This window comes from Hyperolius riggenbachi, chromosome 12 (genome assembly GCF_040937935.1).
Source record: "Hyperolius riggenbachi isolate aHypRig1 chromosome 12, aHypRig1.pri, whole genome shotgun sequence".
In the NCBI taxonomy this organism is placed as follows: domain Eukaryota; kingdom Metazoa; phylum Chordata; class Amphibia; order Anura; family Hyperoliidae; genus Hyperolius; species Hyperolius riggenbachi.
The window spans coordinates 14472154-14494241 of record NC_090657.1 but is presented as its reverse complement, the minus strand read 5'-3'; the positions used below and the strand labels follow the sequence as shown (position 1 = coordinate 14494241).

Here is a 22088-nt window from a genome sequence, read left to right as displayed (position 1 = left end):
AGCCTACAGTAGAGTCCCACTCCCGCTGTGGTTGGGGTGACCGCCCCCTGGTGGTCGTTCTTGGAAAGATGAAGACTCCTAGATGGAGGGAGATTGCCAAGCAAGCTCCCAACAGACAGACAGAGAATTCTAAAATGAAACCTCCTAACAAAGGTGAAAACAGTGGCTAACTGGTGGGTGGGAGGTTCCCAAAGAAACATCAAACACTTTCAATGCTCGTTTACACTAAAGGAGTTTTTGGCAAATTTTAGGCGCGGACGTTTTTTAAAAATGCCCAGAAAGCGCTTACACCATTAATCTCTGAGACAGTTCACATCTGAGCGGTAAGTTTCCGAACCGCTCAGAAAAGCACCGCATGGGACATTTTTGACGCGATTTTGCCTCAATGGAAGATACAGGAAAAACGCAAAACGTCCACAAAATTGCTTTGTGCAGCGATTGCATTCGCGTTTTTAAGAATAAATACATTGTATTTATTATTTTCCGGATTCCTGACTGAAGTAAAAAACCCAATCGCTTGGCAAAACCGCTTAGAAAAGCGGTTCACAAAAAAACAGCGCGCAGGTAATCGCCGGGAATCGGAAATAAAAATCGTGTAAAAAAAAACGCGAAACGCGGACGGAACGCAATGTGAACAAGGCCTAAGGGCCGGTTCAACCGGATGGTTTCTGGACGGTAAACGACAGACACTATGCTCATCATTTAAGTGAATGGACAGCCACCAGCACAATCGTTTACCATCGTTCGCACAAACACCACATTTGATCGCACCGTTTCCCTTGTCTCGTTTTCCCCTGGCAGTTACACGCAGAGTCCAGATTCGTGTAATCTCCACAATTCCATGTTCCCCAGCAGGGGTCAATATGTGATGCATTTTCTCAATGACAAGAACTGATGACAAACTATTCTCTGATTCTGAACAGCTACAGCGCAACATGCCCGTGTGAAACAGTCTCAAAACATTTAAAATGAGAGGAAGTACTTGGCTTACCTCTCTCAATGAAAGAGCCAAATTTATGACAATTTTAGACCCAGTGAAAAGGAACTAGCACCTCTATGGACATAGGGGCTTTCACTGCTTTTCTCCAGGCACAATTTATTATTGCCCTGAAGAAGCAGGAAAAACCCTTGGAACGTGTTGCCTTTTTTGTGTGCATTAAAGGATACCCGAAGTGACATGTGATATTTAACTCTTTCAGGCAGAGAAAGAAAAAAAGGAACACAGCATAGTTATGTGTGCTTGGCACTGTAAATACCCATGTCTATCTCATCATGTCACATGTTACTTCGGGTATCCTTTAAAAGTGATGGGGAATTGGTTCTTTCATCAAGAGAGGTAATCCAACTTCTTCCTCTCCTTGTCACAGTTTTAAAGTGTTTAAATTTTTTCAGAGAATAGGTTGTAAATACAAACATGGAGTATTTTGTGGCAACAGTGAGATACAAGTTATATGTTTGCAGAACATCAGAGTCTTATCACACCTTTCAGCAACTAATGCAGTCTCTCCTCTCTGCTCTTTGGAAAAAACAAGAGTAAAAATAATCGAAACCCGTGATAGTGTAGTATGTAGGTACCATATGAGATAATCATAGTAATAAAAAGATGGGTACTCACAAAGGTGGGTTACCGCTAAGGAAACCACTGTTATAACAGGTGAGGGAGATTTCACCTGACCACAGTCAGATTAAAAGTTGCTCTCTGTAGACAGAAAAACAGGGTAACACCCCTCCACCAAGGGTGGACTAGACCAAAAGTTGAATATTTGAAGAGAGGCACCAAAAAGTGAAAGGTTTAAAATCAATTTAAGAAGGGAGTCAGAGGTGGTCTTACCTCCCCCAAGTAGACTTGAAACAGTCAATTATCAACAAAACATTTTTTATTTGTAACTCCAAAGTTTGCAACGCATTTCACGAGTCAAAGCCGGCTTCCTCAGGCAATAGCCCAGTTGCTCCTGTTATTGCCCAAGGAAGCAGGCTTTGACCCGTGAAACGAGTTGATCTTGGCACCTCTGTTCAAATATTCAACTTCATCAGACTGGATTTTTCAAAATTTGACCACGTGCAAAAGTAAAGAGAAAACAAATTAATGCTAAATGTTTAGTATTGTAGTTGTTGTAGGTCCATGAGTGGTTCATTGGAAAACAGGCATTGGGTGTGTCCAGGTCCAGGAAGCAGAGCTGGGACAAGGTCCTCCAGCACCCAAGGCTGAGACACCAAAGTGCGCCCCTCCATCCCTCCCACCCCAGCCGTCACACATTGATTGCTATTACACTAAGAGTCCCCTCCATCCCTCCCACCCCAGCCGTCACACATTGATTGCTATTACACTAAGAGTCCCCTCCATCCCTCCCACCCCAGCCGTCACACACTGATTGCTATTACACTAAGAGGCGCCCCAGGGCCCCCAACACCTTAATCTCTAGTTATCTGTCTTGCAGTCACTGCCATGTATCCCCTTTTCTTATCTCTCTCTGCTTCAAACACAATAGGGGAATGATAGCTGAGTGAGTTGTGCGCCCCCTCCTACGCTGCGCCCTGAGGCTGGAGCCTCTCTCGCCTCTGCCTCGGCCCGCCCCTGTGCCCTTCTACACTGCGCCCTAAGGCTGGAGCCTCTCTGGCTTCTGCCTCGGCCCGCACCCCTCCTACACTGCGCCCTGAGGCTGGAGCCTCTGTCGCCTCTGCCTGGCCCTGCCAGGAAGTCATTTTGTGAGGTTTTCATATCTACTAGACTTATTGGTTTGAATTCCAAACTGAACTCTTCTTCTAATGTAATTCCCCAGCTAGTGACATCTGGAGAAGGGATGTTGACTCTTGGCTCTTAAATGCTTCCGAAAGACCGAAAATAACCTGTTTTGGAACAGAATGCATGTGGAAACTCTCTAACATATCCTCACTTTCACTGCTGTTTTGTACAGGATTCAGGTGAATGATCTTCTTGTAGAAGTGGATGGGACCAGTCTGGTTGGCGTCACACAATCCTTCGCTGCATCCGTCCTGAGGAACACAAAGGGGCGTGTAAGGTGAGATATTCAGTCTTGCCTGTCTATAACATTTCATGTGACTTTTCCAATATTGAGAGACCTTCCAAATTTCAAATGTGTCTGGAATCACCATCATTCTGTGTTAGCGTGATAGGGACAGGGCCATTCTTAAAGGGACTTTGAGCACCTCTTATGGGCATGCCTTTAAGACTCCGACTAGTACTGCAAAGTACCTAAAGATGCATAAAACTCTGTAGCTTGTGCTCTCCTCTTTCATTTGATGCCTGAATCGCCGTTCTACACCAAATAATTTTCATTCGATTTCAATTTAAAAATCCCGGCTGCCATCTTGGCTACGTTATAACTTCCAGGTCACCCCTGTCTTCTCTGTTAGAGAAGTGCATCACTGAATGAAGCAGGAAGAGGAAGTGACATGCATGGCCATTGCAAGAGGCTCCTCCAGAGGCGTCATAGCACGACTTTGTTGGAAGTCGTCTGGCTTAAAGGCATGCCCATGAGAGGTGCTCGGAGTCCCTTTAAGGCTTCTGGTTCCCTGTGCGAAGTTTTAGGGTTGGTTCGTACTGTGCTGCTATGAAATTATGCATGAAATTAGAGTTGGGCCGAACCTCCGATTTTAGGTTCGCGAACCGGGTTCGCGAACTTCCGCGGAAGGTTCGGTTCGCGTTAAAGTTCGCGAACCGCAATAGACTTCAATGGGGATGCGAACTTTGAAAAAAAAAAATAATTATGCTGGCCACAAAAGTGATGGAAAAGATGTTTCAAGGGGTCTAACACCTGGAGGGGGGCATGGCGGAGTGGGATACACGCCAAAAGTCCCCGGGAAAAATCTGGATTTGACGAAAAGCAGCGTTTTAAGGGCAGAAATCACATTGAATGCTAAATGACAGGCCTAAAGTGCTTTAAAACATCTTGCATGTGTATACATCAATCAGGTAGTGTAATTAAGGTACTGCTTCACACTGACACACCAAACTCCACTGAACAGAACAGGTATGCAGTGGCGGGTTCACTAAACAGGTATACAGTGGCGGGTCCACTGAACAGAACAGGTATGCAGTGGCGGGTTCACTGAACAGGTATGCAGTGGTGGGTTCACAGAACAGGTATGCAGTGGTGGGTTCACAGAACAGGTATGCAGTGGCAGCAGGATCACTGAACAGGTATGCAGTGGTGGGTGGGTTCACAGAACAGGTATGCAGTGGTGGGTTCACAGAACAGGTATGCAGTGGCAGGATCACTGAACAGGTATGCAGTGGTGGTGGGTGGGTTCACAGAACAGGTATGCAGTGGCAGGATCACTGAACAGGTATGCAGTGGCAGGATCACAGTACAGGTATGCAGTGGGCTGAGGGCTCACTGAACAGAACAGGTATGCAGCCAGGAAGAAGTTAAGCCTAACTAATCTTTCCCTATATGAGAGACTGCAGCAGCTCGCCCTACTCTCACTAATGCAGGCACACGAGTGGCCGTAATGGCCGCCGCTGCCTGCCTTATATAAGGGGGATGGGGCTCCAGGGGCTAGTGTAGCCTAATTGGCTACACTGGGCCTGCTGACTGTGATGTAGAGGGTCAAAGTTGACCCTCAGGTGCATTATGGGGCGAACCGAACTTCTTCCGCAAAACGTTCGCGTGCGGTACCCGCACGCGAACCACCTAAGTTCGCGCGAACCACGTTCGCCGGCGAACCGTTCGGCCCAACTCTAGCGTGTACATCATGTTAAAACATGTGTACGATTGTCTACAGCAGCCCAATAGAAAATAAATTGACTCTCACAATGTCCGAATTTAAATTGGGCATGCAATGCAAAAATTATTTCACATGCAATGTCAACCATCCATTGCAGGTTTCCTGAGTGTGGTTCCTGCCTTAGAATGGCCCCCTCCATTTGGATCAACAAACATCTCCTTCCATAAGGCCACAAAGTTCTCCTTATTTAGTTACCAGCTTGTTAACAATATTAAATAACCAACTAGCTGTATTTAGGAATTCTACAATAATGCGCATTTGGACAATGTGCCAAAAGCGAAGTGTCTGTTACACAGGGCTGGCATGCCGTTAAAGTGCATGGGAAAAATAACAAACAGATACTTACCTAAGGAGAGGGAAGGCTCTGGGTCCTATAGAGGCTTCTCGTTTCTGTCATGGTCCCCGCTTACCAGGGGAGGACTGGCCCAGGGGGACGGGGGGCAATTGCCCCCCGGACTGCCCGAATCTTAAGTAATTAGGGCTGGCCGCTGCTATACGCAGCGGCCGCAGACATACCACAGGTGACAGGTTCGCAGTGGGGATCGCAACCTCGCGCGATATTTCCCGGCAAGTTGAAGTATCCAATCAAAGAAGGGGCTGAGGCGGCCGGCCGTGGTGTGCCCTTGTGCGTGGCTGCGCCTGCGGTGGATGTGAGCGGCACAAGGACACAAATAGCTTAGGTCCTCTCCGGCCAGGTGGGTTGAAACTGCTTGACTCCGCACCCCCCCTGGAGCCATTGCCGCCCGCAACGTGCTGCTGTGCCTGCGGTGTCATCGGAGTGAGCTGTCTCACTCTTCAGCTTTCTGTGCTGGGGGGGCTGGGGGCCTGGAGCTGTGGCTACGAGTGGCTGGCTGGAGGAGTCGGACACAGTCCTCCCCTGTGCTGCTGTGCCTGAGGTGTCGTCGGAGTGAGCTGTCTCACTCTTCAGCTTTCTGTGCTGGGGGGCTGGGGACCTGGAGCTGTGGCTACGAGTGGCTGGCTGGAGGAGTCGGACACAGTCCTCCCCTGTGCTGCTGTGCCTGAGGTGTCGTCGGAGTGAGCTGTCTCACTCTTCAGCTTTCTGTGCTGGGGGGGCTGGGGGCCTGGAGCTGTGGCTACGAGTGGCTGGCTGGCTGGAGGAGTCGGACACAGTCCTCCCCTGTGCTGCTGTGCCTGAGGTGTCGTCGGAGTGAGCTGTCTCACTCTTCAGCTTTCTGTGCTGGGGGGGCTGGGGGCCTGGAGCTGCGGCTACGAGTGGCTGGCTGGCTGTCCTGGCTGGAGGAGTCGGACACTCTTGGGGCTGGGAGTTGGAGATGCCACCTATAGCTGCTTGCTGCTGTGGAGGAGGAGGAGGTGTAGGACTGAGGAGACAGGAGGATAGAGGAGGTCGGGTCCAGGTTGCCAGAGGAGAAGGTGTTTTTTATAAATTTTGTTTCTGTACTTCTTCTCCCTTCTTGTCACTGAGTTACTCACACTTTGCTGCCAGCCTGCCTGCTACTGCTGTCAAATTCAATTCTCTGCCCAGGCCAGTGCCCTCTGAGTTTTTTTTGTGTGTGATAATCATCCCCATTCTGACCCTGGCCTGAGGGGAAATGTTTTTTCTTCTTGTGGTGTGATTGGCGGCAGGGGAGGGGGGAGGCAGGCAGTTAGGCACTGTCAAACAGGTAGTTGGAGGGGGGGGGGGGGAGTAGGTGTCAGACAAGTAGTTTGTATGGTGGGTGGGCAGGAGTGGGGTTAGGCATCACCAGAGAGGGGTGTGTGTGTGTGTGTGTGTGTGTGTGTGTGTGTGTGTGTGTGTGTGTGTGTGTGTGTGTGTGTGTGTGTGTGTGTGTGTGTGTGTGTGTGTGTGTGTGTGTGTGTGTGTGTGTGTGTGTGTGTGTGTGTGTGTGTGTGTGTGTGTGTGTGTGTGTGTGTGTGTGTGTGTGTGTGTGTGTGTGTGTGTGTGTGTGTGTGTGTGTGTGTGTGTCCCTCGCCGCAGCTCTGCAGTCAGCCATTCGCTGCCGCTGCCTCCCAGTCCTTGGCGATAGCACCAGTCCGACCTGGATGTCGGCCTGTACTGCGCCTGTGCGAGCAGCACTGTCAATCACCGCCACTTGGACCGGAGTGTACTGCGCAGGCGCAGTAGTTCTGCGTCTGCAGAGTACGCTCTGGTCCATGTGGCGGTGATTGACAGCGCCGCTTGCACAGGCGCAGTTGGCCTGACGTCATCGCCGGGGGCTGGGAGGCAGCGGCAGTGAACAGCTGACTGCAGAGCGTGCGGCAAGGGACATGCTGGGAGCTTGGGGCTGGACGAGCCCTGGGTAAGTAGCACTTATTTTCATAAAAAAAAAAAAAAAAAGCCTGATAACTCCTTTAAGGTTAGGCATCAGACACAGACAGGTAGATTGTGCGGAGAAATGGGGTTAGGCATCAGGTACATAGTGTGTGTGTGTGTGTGGCTGGGGCTGTTAGTCATCACAATTTGAAGATTTGCACACAAGAAAGATATGGCTTTGGGCTGGGGATGCCGTGAAACGGGCCTCTAGTTTGTGTTGTCCCCCCAGGCCAAAAGGTCCCAGTCCTCCCCTGCCGCTTACCAGCACTGGCTCCTCCATTTGAATCCCCCGCCATGGGAGGGTCCCGAAGACTTCCGAAGCCTCCTGCAGTGGCAGAGAGCAGTATTCAACTGATTGGTCATAGACTGGGGAGCCAACGATGGAACGAGGGGATCAGGAGAGGGGTGGAAATGCTCTATAGGACCCAGAGACTTCCCTCTCCTTAGATAAGAATCTGTTATCTGTTTTTTTTTCTTTTTTTGTGCTTCCCATTAACTTTAAGGCAAAGGGGGCTGCCACAGGGTCCCTGACCGCTGCCAGGCCCCACATGCTTCCCCCCAACTGTTCCCGAGTCCCCAGGGCCCCTGCATTATGTGTGGTTATACTGTAATAACTCACCCTTCCCGGCACACTGTTCTGTCTTCATTCCCGCTGCCAGCCTCTTCTCCAAGACTCGGCGTAAGATATTTATGCTTAAAATGCACCACATGGAGAAGAGGCAGGCAGCGGGGCTGAAGATGGAGGTTATGGCATCGTCACAGCTGGATATGTGTGTAACAGCATCGGACTTTGTGTTTAAGGTTCCTGATTGGCAGAGAGAAGCCTGGAGAGCAGAGTGAGGTGGCCCAGCTGATCCAGCAGACACTGGAGCAAGAGAGATGGCAGCGGGAAAACATGGAGCAGCGCTTCAACCAGTGCAATGAGGACGATGAAGAAGTGAGTGTGACATGTCTACCTATTTATCAGGCTAATTACTAAGGTTAAAGAATAATCGGGAGGGTTCGCTCCTAGTTTGTGTGTAACGAAAGGCATACTTGGGTTTCCAGACTGGAGAGTACGCCACAGATGAGGAGGATGAGGAGATGAGCCCCATGTTCCCAGGAGGTGAACTGGCCATTGAAGTATTTGAACTACCTGAAGGAGAAGATGCCTTGTCCCCTGTGGAGATGGACCCTGAAAAACTGGTCCACAAGTTTAAAGAGGTAAGCAGTCAAGTTATAACGGTGGAAGCAGACCATGCGAGCGTGGACATCAAGTGGCAGATGGATGCTGGGATAATATTTAAGAGTACGAATGTTTCCCAATTGCCTGACAAACACAGAAATGTCCACTTGTGTGGTTTCAGTAGCATAGTACTCAACTGTCCCTTTTTTCAGATGGACAGTCCCTCTTTAGAGCTAGACCATGATAGTGCGCGATACTTCACTAGCACGCCCGCTAATATGTTAATTAACGTAGTTGCGGCCGCTCTAGTAAAGTATCGTGGTTTCCCTACGCCATCTGCATGCAGCATTCACCAACAACAGCCATTACTAAGAAGCGCATGCTATGCTACTAGTAATGCAAGTAGCTTGCGCGTGCCAGACTTATGTCGCAAAAATTATTTAATGATTAATTGATTAAAGACTCAAGCCCTTTAAAGGGGTATAAAACTCTGACACCATATTCAATAAAAACACGTTTTCCTACTTTTTATATCCCATACGGTTATCATATTTGCTTTTGTGCATAAGTAGTATTATTCATTTAGAAATTACAAGTTCCCAAAGTAAAAATTTTTTGCTCTAAAAGCTGACATTGCATTTTATTCATAACTGGTGTATTCATATTGTACCCAGTAATGTACCCAGAAATGCTTTCTGAGTATCTATCTGTGTTCTGGAGTGTCTGCATTGCCAGAGAATGTTTACATTCCTCACTTGATACAATTAAGTAAACACAAGATAACATTATCTCCAGTTTGGATGGGTCCAGATTTCCCGGCAGGGAGCTTGTAAGTCCTGTGTTTAACTAGTTGGATGCTGTTCTAGTAAAAAAAATGGTGGTAGTATATAATATGCTGTAAAAAATCTTTTAGAGCAGAGAAGAAATGCTGGGTTTCATTCCGCTTTAGAATTCTGTCGTTATTTTGAGGATTGAAACATTAACTTTAGAAATCACTCCAACCGCGATACTTCACTAGAGCGGCTGCTACTACATTAATTAACGTAGCAGCGGCCCTGCTAGTGCAGTATCGCGTATACGCTACAATTCTAGTGTGTGGCATCCACAAGCAATGGCCGTTACTAAGGCTAGTAACGCTCGTAGCTTGCACGCACTAGATTTAAGTTATGCTTAAGTATTTAACTCACACTGTGGCAGCTCAATAAGGTTAATGAATCCAATTGACAGGAAGTTATTTCACAGAGAGGAATGCAAGTGTAAAGTGCGTGAGTAGTTCTCACCTGGCCTGAGCTGTCGTTAAATGGAGTGTTACTACAGACTGCAATGTAAAATGAAGCATTCTGAGCTGTCTGCCTTATTTTTTACTAGTTTATGCAGAAGAGGACTCTGTATAGAGAGAAATATACACAGCAGGCACACAGAGAGGGAGGGAGAGAGAGAGAGATACCAAGCATACATATATATATATATACACACACGCACGCACGCGCACGCACGCGCACACGCGCACACACACACACACACACACACACACACACACACACACACACACACACACACAGCCTCGCTCTCTCATTCCCTTGATGTCCTATACAGGCTAGCTGTAATCTTCCTGTAGCTACTCTCACATGCAATAGATAGGTAGGGGAGGAGCACGTGCAGGAAGGGGTGGAGCTACATCCTGCCTGCATGTGCTCCTCCCCTACCTACCTACTGCATGTGACAACACCCTCACGCTTAACGCTTATCGCTACATGGTAATAAGGCAAGCTTCTTTAGTGAATTAACACCTGCGTGTCTGATAAGTTTTCACTTGGCTTATTATCACCAGCGTGATCTTAGTGAATTGTGGCCAATGTTTGCTTTGGTGACATGTTTATGCTCTGCAATGCATGTACTATGTTAGTCTGTTGGTCATACATTCTACTCACCGCTGGTTATAGAGTATAGTGACCACACTGCTGTGTTTTCTCATGCAGCTCCAGATAAAGCACGCTGTGACTGAGGCCGAGATCCAACAGCTGAAGAGGAAGGTGAGAAGGTGTCCACTACAGCAGCTACACCACACAACATCTACAGAACCTTAGACTGGCAGATCTCTTGCTTTGGATCACACAGGGCTGCCAGCAGAATTGTCTGGGCCCCATACTGGACAAACCTACCGGGCCCCCTTCACTCCCCTGTGCCTAGGTAGCTTGAAGTAGCAGGTAGTGATAAATGTATTGTAGTGGCCAGCAGGCACTGGCGTAACAATATGGCCTGCAGCCCCAGCCCCCGCGGGGGGGGGGGGCGCATTTTGGGGTGCTGGAGGGGACGCAGCATGAAGGGAAAGCCATGCTGCACTTCGGTGGGGGGACAGGGGACGGTCCCCCCTTTCCCTCACCTCGGGCTCTCCCCTCTGCACCCCCCTCCAGCGTCGAATAGTTTGTGTATGCGAGCAGCAGAAGATACATACCTTCTGTGCGTTCCAGCGTGGACGTTTCTCCCTCTAGTGTCTGACACGACTTCCTGTATAAACAGGAAGTCGCGTCAGAGGCTAGAGAGAGGAACTTCCATGCTGGATGTTCTATCTTACTAGACAGCATGTTTCGTTAGAGGAGTGACAAGTGACCAGGTGGTAATCCACAAGCTGTGACTGACTACTGCAGTAGGTGTAAGAGCGCCAGTATTCAAACTGCTGGAAAAAGTTTCAGGATAAGAAAGTCTGGACTTTATACAAATACAGGTAGTCCCCGACTTAGAAACACCCGACTTACGAACGACCCGCCTATGTGAACGGCATGGATTCTGTGTTTCCATGGGAACGAGTAAAAAAAAAATTTCAAATTGGACTTGTAGTTTTTGAGAAAATCGATTTCAAAAAATTCATAGGAAAAAATGACTTTTAAACTTGTATAAGCAGGTACAGGGGACAGAGGTGACACAGAAGGGGACACTAGAGGCACAGGGGGGCACAGAGGAGGTACAGGGGACAGAGGTGACACAGAGGGGGACACGGGGCGGCACAGAGGAGATACAGGGGACAGAGATGGCACAGTGCTCCGACTTGAGAACAGATTCAGATTAAGAATGAACCTACAGTCCCTATCTCGTTCGTTAACCGGGGACTCCCTGTATATACAGTATATATGTAGAAACTTTGGACTTGAATTACTTACACAAGTGGTTAATATTACTATATTTACATGTGCAGCTAAAACATGAAGCAAACGATTACTGATTCCCTGTAAACGGTTTTGTGTCACTGTCTGTGTAGCTGGCTGGGCTGGAACAGGAGCGATCTCGCTGGAGGGTGGAGAAGGTACAACTGCAGCAGAGTGTTCAGGAGAATCGGGAGCGGGTGGAGAAGCTGCAGGGATACTGGATGGAAGCCCAGAGTCTGTGTCAGGCAGTAGATGAGCATCTGAAGGAGACTCAGGCGCAGCACCAAGGACTGGAACGCAAGTACAGCAAGGCCAAGAGGCTCATCAAGGATTACCAGCAGAAGTAAGTGAATTGCCCAGAAATGTGCATACAGAGTCATTTAACCACTTAATGACCAGCTGACTTATAAAAACGTCCTGCTAGAGCCTCTTAATGGCTCCAGGACGTTTTTATAAGTCAGACAGTGCTGCTGCCGCTGTGCGCGTTCACGTGCGCGCTCCACACCTGCACGTGCGTTCCCGTGCACGTGAAAATAGTGAGAAAAAAAATCACCATAGAAAAATACACCTTTGTTTCCAAATACTATATTGTCACATACTTTGTACTAGGGACATAATTAAAATCTTGTGATAACCAGGACAAATAGGCAGATAAAATGTGTGTGTTTTATGCACAGTAGCAGTGTTTATATTAGAACTATAGGGGATGAAATTGGAGAAATAGTGTATTTTTTCATTTTTTCCTTGTTTTTCCCTTTAAAATGCATAGAAAATAAAGCAATTACTGAAAACAAGAATCAACCCCAAAAAGCCAAACTGGTGGTGAAAAAAAACAAGCTATAGATCATTTCATTGTGATTAGTAGTGATTAAGCGATTGGCAAATGAAAGGGATGAGCACTGAACGGTGAAAATCGCTCGTCCGTTAGGGTAAAAAACCGCCTTGGGGTGAAGTGGTTAAAGAGACTTTGAAGTCTCTCAAAATACAGGTTTTTATTTTAAAAATCTCTTTCATACCAATGCCCTAACTGAAACGCCGCATCCCCGAGGCTGAACACTAACTAAATCACCCCAAACTCCCCAGCAAAAATCCACGACTTTCTTGGACTTGGATTTTGCTTCCCAGGGAGGCAGAGCTTTGGGCTGTAGCTCTGCCTCCATGCCCGTCAATCCGCGCATATCTCTGCCTCTCCCCGCCTCTCTCAGTGATGGTGTGCTGTTTGCTGTGTGCCCAGCCGGCTGCGCTTGTAACTTCGTCAGTGAGTGGTTTTATGCTTTTAAAGTGACGCTCAGTGCACATACAGTATAGATCACTAATTTTTGAATAAAGTTTTCTATGAATGAGAAGCAGGGTCTGTTCTGACTTTTTGTATTTGGATTTTAAGCTCCTCAACAAGGACACAGACACAACAGTGAGGATGGGTTTGAACCGCCGGTAGATTTTTAGTGTGGTCTGTGGCCCTGTTGAAGAAATTGCCGTGTTATAACAGACAGTAAGTGATAGAGAATCTGGACCGACGCTGTCAGATTAAATCTGAGAGACTGAGGGCGGTTCAGACAGGTTTTTGGTGGTGGGGCTTTTAGCCAATGCTAAACGCTTCTCTGCAAATAAGCAGAGAAGCCCTTGGCATCAGTTTCTTTTTATTCAGTCATCGCGTCATGTTTTGACTCCCCTAGTGGGCACAGTAGCATGAAACATAGCTGATGGGTGTTTACACTAACAACGGGAAAAGCCGATATCATCATTGAAAAATTGCTGTCAATTCAAAAGCAATGGCCATTCACTTGAATGAACAGCGCTCGAGCGACCAATGTAGCGGCCATGAGACCATTACGTTTAATGCCTGAGTGAACACATTTACGAGGACTGTTTCCCAAGGAGATCAGAACTCATTCCCTACGATGACAGTTTGGGGCCGAGTGCTGTATGCATGCATCGCTATCCTAGAGGCTAGTGATGCATCTGTTGCTACAGAGAGGAGAGGAGGGATGACAGGCAGGGGGAGCATGGCAGGGGCGTTGCTAGGATCCTAAGAGATCCGGTGCACTTTTGGGCACTCCCGACGAAAAATGTGTGCGACTATTCACCAGAATGTGGGTGTGGTCATGGGTGGAGCCAAATTTACATAAACTTAACAGCAGTCTAAGTAGACCTGCCCAGCAAAAAGTTGGATGAAGCCCCCTCTGCATTCATTTAAAAAAATGCAGCATATCACATAACTAGGCAGTGCCCCTTAAACAGAACTAGGCAGAGTTACCTGGCTTCTGTGCTGGCTGGTCTGGCTTTCTGGTGGGCGGACTGACCTGCTGCCAGGTTGCCTGGCATTCCCCCATAGCATTCCCTGGCCTTCTAGTGGACCTCTCCCATGCTCCCACAGGCCTCCCATTCAGGCACCACAACTCCCAGCATGCCCCCATAAAGGCGTCACAGCACCCAGTATGCCCACATAGAGGCACTCAGCATAACCCTGATTGATGCACCACAGCTCCCAGCATGTCCACCATTGAGGCACCACAGCTGACTGCCTGGAGGACATTAGGGGAACCCCAGAACAGATCCGGGGCACGTGCCACTGATCTTTGGGGCTAGCGACGCGCCTGGAGCATGGTGGATTGGGCAGATAAGTAGAATAACAAAGCATTATGGGTAATTTTGGAGTCGGACATTGGTTAAGATTGGAGGTCTCCCAAGCATGCGCTACATTCCCAACTGAGGTGGACGTGAATGATGACTTGAGTTTAATCCAGTGTGTGTACTTAGGTTTACCAACAGTCAAGGTGGTTTATTTAAGGAACTGTCTATAACCAAGGATTGAATTTCATTACAATCAGTAGCGTATCCCCCTTTCTCATGAGAAAGCTTTACCTTTTCTTAAATAGATCATCAGGGGGCTCTGTATGGCTGATATTGTGGTGAAACCCCTCCCACTGTGTGATGTCATGGCCATGGTCCTGACATTTAGCTGTCTGTGAACCTCGTTGCATTGTGGGAAATAATGGCATTTCCTACGTCCAAACGAAGCGGTCTCTCCCTCTGTGCATAGAACTCTCAGTAAAGAACATTCCGTACACATCACCTGGCAGAACTAAAGATGTCAGATGTAAATCAGGGAGAGGAAAGATTTTACAATGGGCAAACACCGACTAATCTATAAATTAATATCTTAAAAGAATAAGCAATTTTATTCATTATGTTATTTTTACTACAGTTCCTCTTTAACCACTTGAGGACCACAGTGGTAAACCCCCCTAAAGACCAGGCCTTCTTATTGTTAATTTGCCACTGCAGCTTTAAGGCCAAGCTGTAGGGCCACACGACACAGCACACAAGTGATTCCCCCCCCCCCCCTTTTCTCCCCACCAACAGAGCTCTCTGTTGGTGGGATCTGATCATCCCCCAGTTGTTTGTTTTGTTTTTTTGTAAATATTTATTTTACTTACTTTTATTAAAAATATCTATTTTTTTTCCCCACTATCCCGCCCACCCCCCACCAGCCAATCACGGCGATCGGCTGTCATAGGCTTCTGCCTATGAAAGCTGATTGCTCTCTTGTCCCCCAGGGGGACAGACGTGTCACACGGCTGTCCCCAGTACAGCGCTGCTGCTGATCACAGCGTTGTACTGTGTAAATAGACGGTGATCACGCCGTCTAACAGTCTCAAGACTGAAGACGGGACGGAACTCCGCCCCCCGAGGACATGCGCGCGCACCATGCGCACAATCTCCTTCAGTAGCCGGCTCTAGGACCTGACACCAATTGGCGTTAGGCGGTCCTGGGGCTACCACCGGGGCCATGCCCAATGGCGTGGAGCGGTCTTAGAATAGTTAAGGGATCCCCAAAGTGACGTGTGACATGATGAGATAGACATGTGTATGTACAGTGCCAAGCACACAAATAACTATGCTGTGTTCCTTTTTTTTCTTTCTCTGCCTGAAAGAGTTAAATATCAGGTATGCAAGTGGCTGACTCAGTCCTGACCCAGACAGGAAGTGACTACAGTGTGACCTTCACTGATAAGAAATTTCCCTTTTTATCTCTTTCCTGCTCTCAGAAGCCATTTTCTGCTAGGAAAGTGTTTTATAGTTGGAATTTCTTATCAGTGAGGGTCACACTGTAGTCACTTCCTGTCTGAGTCAGGACTGAGTCAGCCACTTACATACCTGATATTTAACTCTTTCAGACAGAGAAAGAAAAAAAGGAACACAGCATAGTTATTAGTGTGCTAGGCACTGTACATACACATGTCTATCTCATTATGTCACACGTCACTTCGGGTATCCTTTAAGCAAATGTGCAATGAAGCTTCACTAAGTTTATTTCAATCAGCCAATCAGGTGCTGAGGAAGAAAATAGGATGTCTGCTGCATATAACCGAATGTTCTTGCTTCCAGGGAACTGGACTTCTTAAAGAAAGAGGAGATGCAAAAACAAGTTGTGGAGGAGGTGGAGAATGCACACGCCACGGAGATCCAGAGACTACAGGAGAAGGTAGCTATTCCTCCAGCCACACCCACACCACTAAATGCTGCTATTCCTCCAGCCACACCTACACCACTAACTGCTGCAGACTACCTGTGCCATTATTGCTGGCTTATATTCAGTAAGTCAATGACCGAGTCCCAGAGATGGATTCACTACTTAAGGACAAGCAGACTTCTAAAAACGTCCTGCTAGAGCCTCTTAACGGCTCCAGGACATTTTTATAAGTCAAACAGTGCTGCTGCCACTGTGCGCGTGCGTGTGTGCGCGCTCCCGCGCCTGCATGTGAAAATAGTGGTGAAAAAAACACCATAGAAAAAATACACCTTTATTTCCAAATACTATATTGTCACCATACTTTGTACTAGGGACATAATTACAATCTTGTGATAAGCAGGACAAATAGGCAGATACAATGTGTGGGTTTTATGCACAGTAGCAGTGTTTATATTAAAACTATAGGGGATGAAATTGGAGAAAAAGTGTATTTCTTCATTTTTTCCTTGTTTTTTCCCTTTAAAATGCATATAACATAAAGTAATTACTGAAAACAAATATGAACCCCAAAAAGCCCAATTGGTGGTGAAAAAAACAAGCTATAGATCATTTCATTGTGATTAGTAGTGATTAAGCTATTGGCAAATGAAAGGGATGAGCACTGAAAGGTGAAAATCACTCTTGTCCGTTTCGGTAAAAACCCCTTTGGGGTGAAGTGGTTAAGATGTAATCTGGCCCTAGGCAAGGTAGTAGTGTTTGGCCCCCTTGTGGTCCTTTTGGTAAGATGAAGTGAAAAGAGGTAAAGAAGGTGGCAGTTGGTCCCTTTGACACCCACTACACCCCAAGCACCTGCCTAGGTTGCCTGGTGGATGATCCTGCTCTGCCGAGTCTCCCTGGTTTCAGTACACTAAAATGCTTGCTCAGGGTTATATACCACACTTTGCACATTCACATTACTCATTAAAGAGGAACTCCAGCGTAAACAAACACACTGTCAATAAGTTACATTAGTTATGTTAATTAAATAGATAGGTAATATAATCTCTTACCCACCCTGCTTTAAATAATGTTTGATTTCATGAGGGCAGCCATCTTTTTGGTTGAAAGGAGGTGTCAGGGAGCATGAGACACAGTTCCAACTGTCCTGTGTCCTGAGCACCTCTCCCAGTTGCTAGGCAACGTGAATAACAACATAGGAAATCCCATCATGCTCTGCACAGCATCAGGGGAAAAAAGCCCGGGCTTTTTTTTCTTTGATGGGTGGAGCTTTGCTAAAAATGCAGCTAAAAACGATGCTTTGGTAAGAAAAACAAAGTTCTGATGCTGTGAAACTGTAAAAGAAACACCAAGCCTTTTCAGTGCTGCTGAGTAGATTTTTAGTCCGGAGGTTCACTTTAAGCTGCTTCACCACATTAACCAACAAACATGGGTTTTATTTGTCCTTTAGAGAAACTCAGCTTCAAAAGGTACAGAGGCGCTTGGTACAGCCCCGGACTGCTACTGCTTTATGCTCCTAACTGAACTGCCTGAGGAAGTGGAGGAGGAGACTTGTGCAGTAGAGCGGACCGACAGCGATCAGCTATTTCCGCCTATCTCCGAGGCGGAGAGCTGATACTGCGCCTGCGCTGGAGCCGCGAAGGTAAATATTTACATCCCCGCTGTTCAGGGAGCTTTATCTGGGAGAAGCCTCATAGGAGGCTTCCCCCACCCGAGGTGAGTACCCCCCAGGGGAGGTTTTTCTCAATACAGGTTTCTTTAAAATATGTCTGTTGCAGCAACCTTTGGAGTGGCTAGGAGTCCACCTCTACCATGTCCATATTTTTAAACTCTTTATGATGTGGTTTTATCCTATTGGCGCCTCTGCTCACCTGCATCAACTTCAAAAGTGTTCCGATTTGTTTCTCTATGGCATGTAACCCATAGAGGTACTATAAAAATGTGTGAGCAATTCACTATGGGGAACCACTAGCATCATAAAGTCACCCTCCATGATCCTTTTTTTTAGTCTACAAACCCTTTGCCTCCCACTATTACTATAAACTAAGGGGGATAAAAATATCTTCCTCTGTGCAAGCTGGGATGGAGTGACAGAGGTGTGGCCAAACGGCCACTCCCCTCACCTGTCAGAGCACGGTAAATCATGGCCAAGACTTCCCCCAAGACCTCACCTATAGAGGGTCAACAAATGGCGTCAGTGCATCCAGCAGGGATATGGCTTGCATGGTGTAGCTCTACAGATAAATCACCTTTTCATATGTGATATTTGATATTTTCATGATTACTAAAATTAAAAAAGGTTTTTAACCACTTATCGACATTGTAGAATATTAAAACGTCATGTTTGAGCCTGTTAACGGCAACATGACGTTTTAATACGTTGCGCGTTCCCGCCGCCGCCGCTTCGCACATGGGCGCGCCGCTCCCGCTGCCGCCGGTTCCGTCGGGATTTTGTGTTCATCGATTGGGGAAGAGGACCGACTGGTCCTCTACCCAATCGCAATGCCTGGAATGAATGGACGTGACCGCGATCAGCGGCAACGTCCATTCATAAAACAGGAAGCCGTCACAGTGTAGTTAAATGTAGGAAAAAAAGTGAACACTTCTTATAACAGGAAAGTGATCACATACAGGCAAATACATACTTACTCAATACTAATAAAATTAAAAACTTATATTACCAAAGCCTCCCCCCCCCCCCACATAAAAAAACACTCGTAAAAAATCAGTTTAAAAAATGCAGCTTTTTAAATCTATATTTTATGAGGGAAAATTACTTTTACTTTACTACATAAGGGATTGTAATTTTGGACCAGACAAAAAAAAACAAAACAAAACAAAAAAAGAAAAATAACACCTATATTTCAAAATAATATATTGTCGCCATACATTGTGTTAGGGACATAATTTAAATGGTTTATTAACCGGGACAACTGGGCAAATAAAATGTGTTGGTTTTATCCAGGAGAACGTTTAATTTGAAAACTATACTGCCTGAAATCTGAGAAATAATAAATTTTTTTGCATTATTTTCTTATTTTTCCCATTAAAACGCATTCAGAATAAAATAATTCTTATCAAAATGTACTACCCACAGAAAGCCTAAGTGGTGGTGAAAAAAACGAGGTATAGATCATTTTCTTGTGATAAGTAGTAATAAAGTTATTAGGGAATAAAAGGGAGGAGCACTGACAAGTGAAAATTGCTCTGGTCCGTTAGGGTAAAAACCCTTGGGGGTGAACTGGTTAAAAATGTGTTTTTAGTAGTAAACCTGATTTAAAAAAAGCACAAAAATCATCGCTAAACATACTCCTTAATTACGGCATTTCCAAAATACACTAAAGGCGTAATTTGGGTGTTCCACAGACGTGTTGTTCTCTCAAGTTCAAGTTGTTCTCTCTCTTCCTTAATAGGTGGCCGAGTTAGAGAAGAAACTTGTGACTCTTCAGTGTCCCACTGCTCCTTAGAGCACACATTACAGAAGACGGAGACTGTCGGGCGCTTGGTTGGTGCGCTCTGCCCACCACTGCAAGATATGTGTTACTAGTGAGGTCTCCCCCATCTTACTTAAAACCCCAATGTACACGCAGGGGATTGAGCCTTACTCACTGGCATCCTGACATGTGATTGTGGTTCTCTGTCAACAAAGACCTGGACGTCGCTGGGATTCCAACTGACTGTGTTACGACTGTAGCTCTGAGGCCTACATCTATGTATTTGTGCAGACTTTAGGCCCATGTATTCTCGGTGGAACTTGGAACGTGCCATGTGGCAAGATATTGTATTCAGAGGCCTCTCAGGCTGTATCTCATAGGGACTTTGAAAAGACTGGGATCCATATGCCCCCTGGTGGCCTAAGCAATGACTGTGGCCTCCCTTTCTGGATTTTGCGTGTGTCTGTGCTGTGTTCGTGCTGGTGGTCTCTGTCTAATACCTGCCATTGGCATCTCAAGGAAAGTGTGTACCACTTGCCCTCCCCCTCTTCCTGCTTTCTTATGACGTCTGTGAATCCATGCCTATTCTGCTTGCATATAACTGGAGCAACGCTGTGCTGGAGGCTGCCATCCTGTTGGTTGTCACTCTTTGGATTCACTAGGAACTAGAGGTAACCTCAGGAAGAACATCTCATATAGAAAATGTTCGGTTGTCCGCGGCCACCAGTCAGATTTTTCCTGTTTGGCAGCAGGAATCTAAAAGAAGGTATTGCTTCATGGCCTTGAGCAACCCAATGATTTTTTATATCAGACACCCCGAAGAAGGATGTAGCTAAGAACCAATAAAACTGGACATTAAAAATGTTTTGTTGTCCATGCCAACCAGTCAGGTTTTTGGTAGCTGGAATATAAAAGACTTAAGTGATTGTTGGCGTTGAGCAAACCAATGTTTTTTACGTCAGATATCTTGGCAAACTGAGGCTTGGAGCATCAATAAAATGTTTCAGCAATGGGTGGATTCTAGTTGGCTGAAACTTGCACTAGTTTCCTCTATCTTTAGGGATCCTAGTGGCTGTTTCTGCTTGTTGAACGTGCCACAGTCTCTAGCCAAGGGACCTTCAGTATGAGGCCAGACCTAAAAGCATAGGTGTTGAGATATCTTTACTGGAGGACCCAAGAGATTTAGCAAGTTTCTGGTTTGTTCAACCCATCAGTATGTACCCAAAATAGAAATATCGGCTCTTGGTAGACTAACCAGCTCATCCTTTACTTCAAACATGGTGAACTAAATGGTATGTGTTACTGTAGCCCTCATCATGGTTGCCTCCATGGTAAACAAGCAGAAAATACACTGTAAGAAAATAGGTAAGGAATATGAGAGAAGAACGTGGACGTTTGAGCAAATGACATAAGGTAACGTGTATGAGAGTGTGTACATATGAATGCCTGACTGCACCGACCATGTGTGGCTATCATGACATATCCACCATTTTTACACGAAAAATGGCAATACCATCAAGATACGCCTCTTTTAAATGGCCTTGCCACTCATAAGGTCATTGTATCCTTATTGAAGCTGAGGATACTGAAATCTAGACCTACAGAGGCCTTATAGGCCCATATACCAGTAGTATTCCCTCCGGTGGTAATGCCACTGCGCGTACAGTCATGTGTGACATCATGTGCATGACCAGATTATGCAGTTTACATAGCAACAACTGTGACAACAAGCGTGTCTTTAGTGTGTGTGAATGTGTGTAGTGATTGAACATTAATGACGTACATCTATACACGTGAGCTTATTCCAAGAGTGGTGTGCAGAGCATAGTGGTTCAAAGCAACCAATAGATATACCTCTTTCGTAGATCCACTTTCAGTTAAACAAAAAACAAGATCGGATTGGTTGCTGTGGACTACTACATATCATCATTGCTCTCTGTGCTGCTTTTTAAGGCTATGAGTATACTGAGGTGTTTGCACAGCACACAAAGTTATTCTGTGACCGGTTGTGCTGAGTAATGACCAGACCGGAGCCGGCGTATCCACTTTCCAGCATACCCGTTAAACCAGCGTACATTTTCTTCTGCGCTTGCACAATGCATGCGCAGCACCGCCTCTTCACTATACTTGACAATTCGGCATACAAAGAAGTGCACCCAAGAGGGGCTAAGGTTAGATATCCACAGAGGGGGGTTAAGGTCAGCTGCCCAGGGGTGGGGTATAAGTTGTCCACAGGCGGGTGGAGTTTTATTAGTTGCCCACCGGGGGTTATGAGTTGCTCACTGGGGGGGGGGGGTTATTAGTTACCCACCAGAGGGTTGGTTGTTAGTTGACCACCAGGGGTGTTATTAATTGCCCTCCAGGGGGTTTATTAGTTGCCCACTGGGGTGGGGGGTGCCTACAGGGGGGGGGGGTATTAGTTGTCCACCAGGGGGGCTATTAGTTGCCCACCAGTAGAGGGTTCTTTGTGAGGGTAGGGAGAGGTTGGGTCATAGTACAATATCAGTAAGTATTACTACTGCAGCTATCCTAAGAATAGTGTATGGTGAATTGATAGGTATGTTAGTCTGTTGTTTTAACATGTTATACTAACATACAAGTATGCTACTTTGTCATGTATGCTAGATTGTTGGAACACCGGAACTTGTTTGGTTCATGGAGGCCTTCAGAACGGTACTGTCTGATGGTGAGTGCAGCAGAAAACAGCTGGATAGCACAAGTTCCCGTTCAGCTGCTTTCCGCCAGTGTTTGGGAAAAAGCCAATGGCGTACTGAGCTCAGAAAGAACCTAAAATGAGGATGGCCCATCAGGCTCCTGTTCTGGCTTTGCT

At 46.6% G+C, this 22088-nt stretch overlaps 1 protein-coding gene across 1 annotated transcript in view; it reads left to right on the top strand.

Moving 5' to 3' along the window:
* PPP1R9B (protein phosphatase 1 regulatory subunit 9B) overlaps positions 1–21514 on the top strand; it is a 113797-nt gene extending 92283 nt beyond the window's left edge. Inside the window, exons 4-10 of the mRNA XM_068264335.1 lie at positions 2916–3020; positions 7844–7979; positions 8090–8245; positions 10187–10240; positions 11464–11693; positions 15743–15839; positions 19238–21514. Coding sequence (XP_068120436.1) covers positions 2916–3020; positions 7844–7979; positions 8090–8245; positions 10187–10240; positions 11464–11693; positions 15743–15839; positions 19238–19291 — 832 coding nt within the window. The 3' untranslated portion in view covers positions 19292–21514. The remainder of the gene's footprint in view (positions 1–2915; positions 3021–7843; positions 7980–8089; positions 8246–10186; positions 10241–11463; positions 11694–15742; positions 15840–19237) is intronic.
* The last annotated feature ends 574 nt before the right edge of the window (positions 21515–22088 follow it).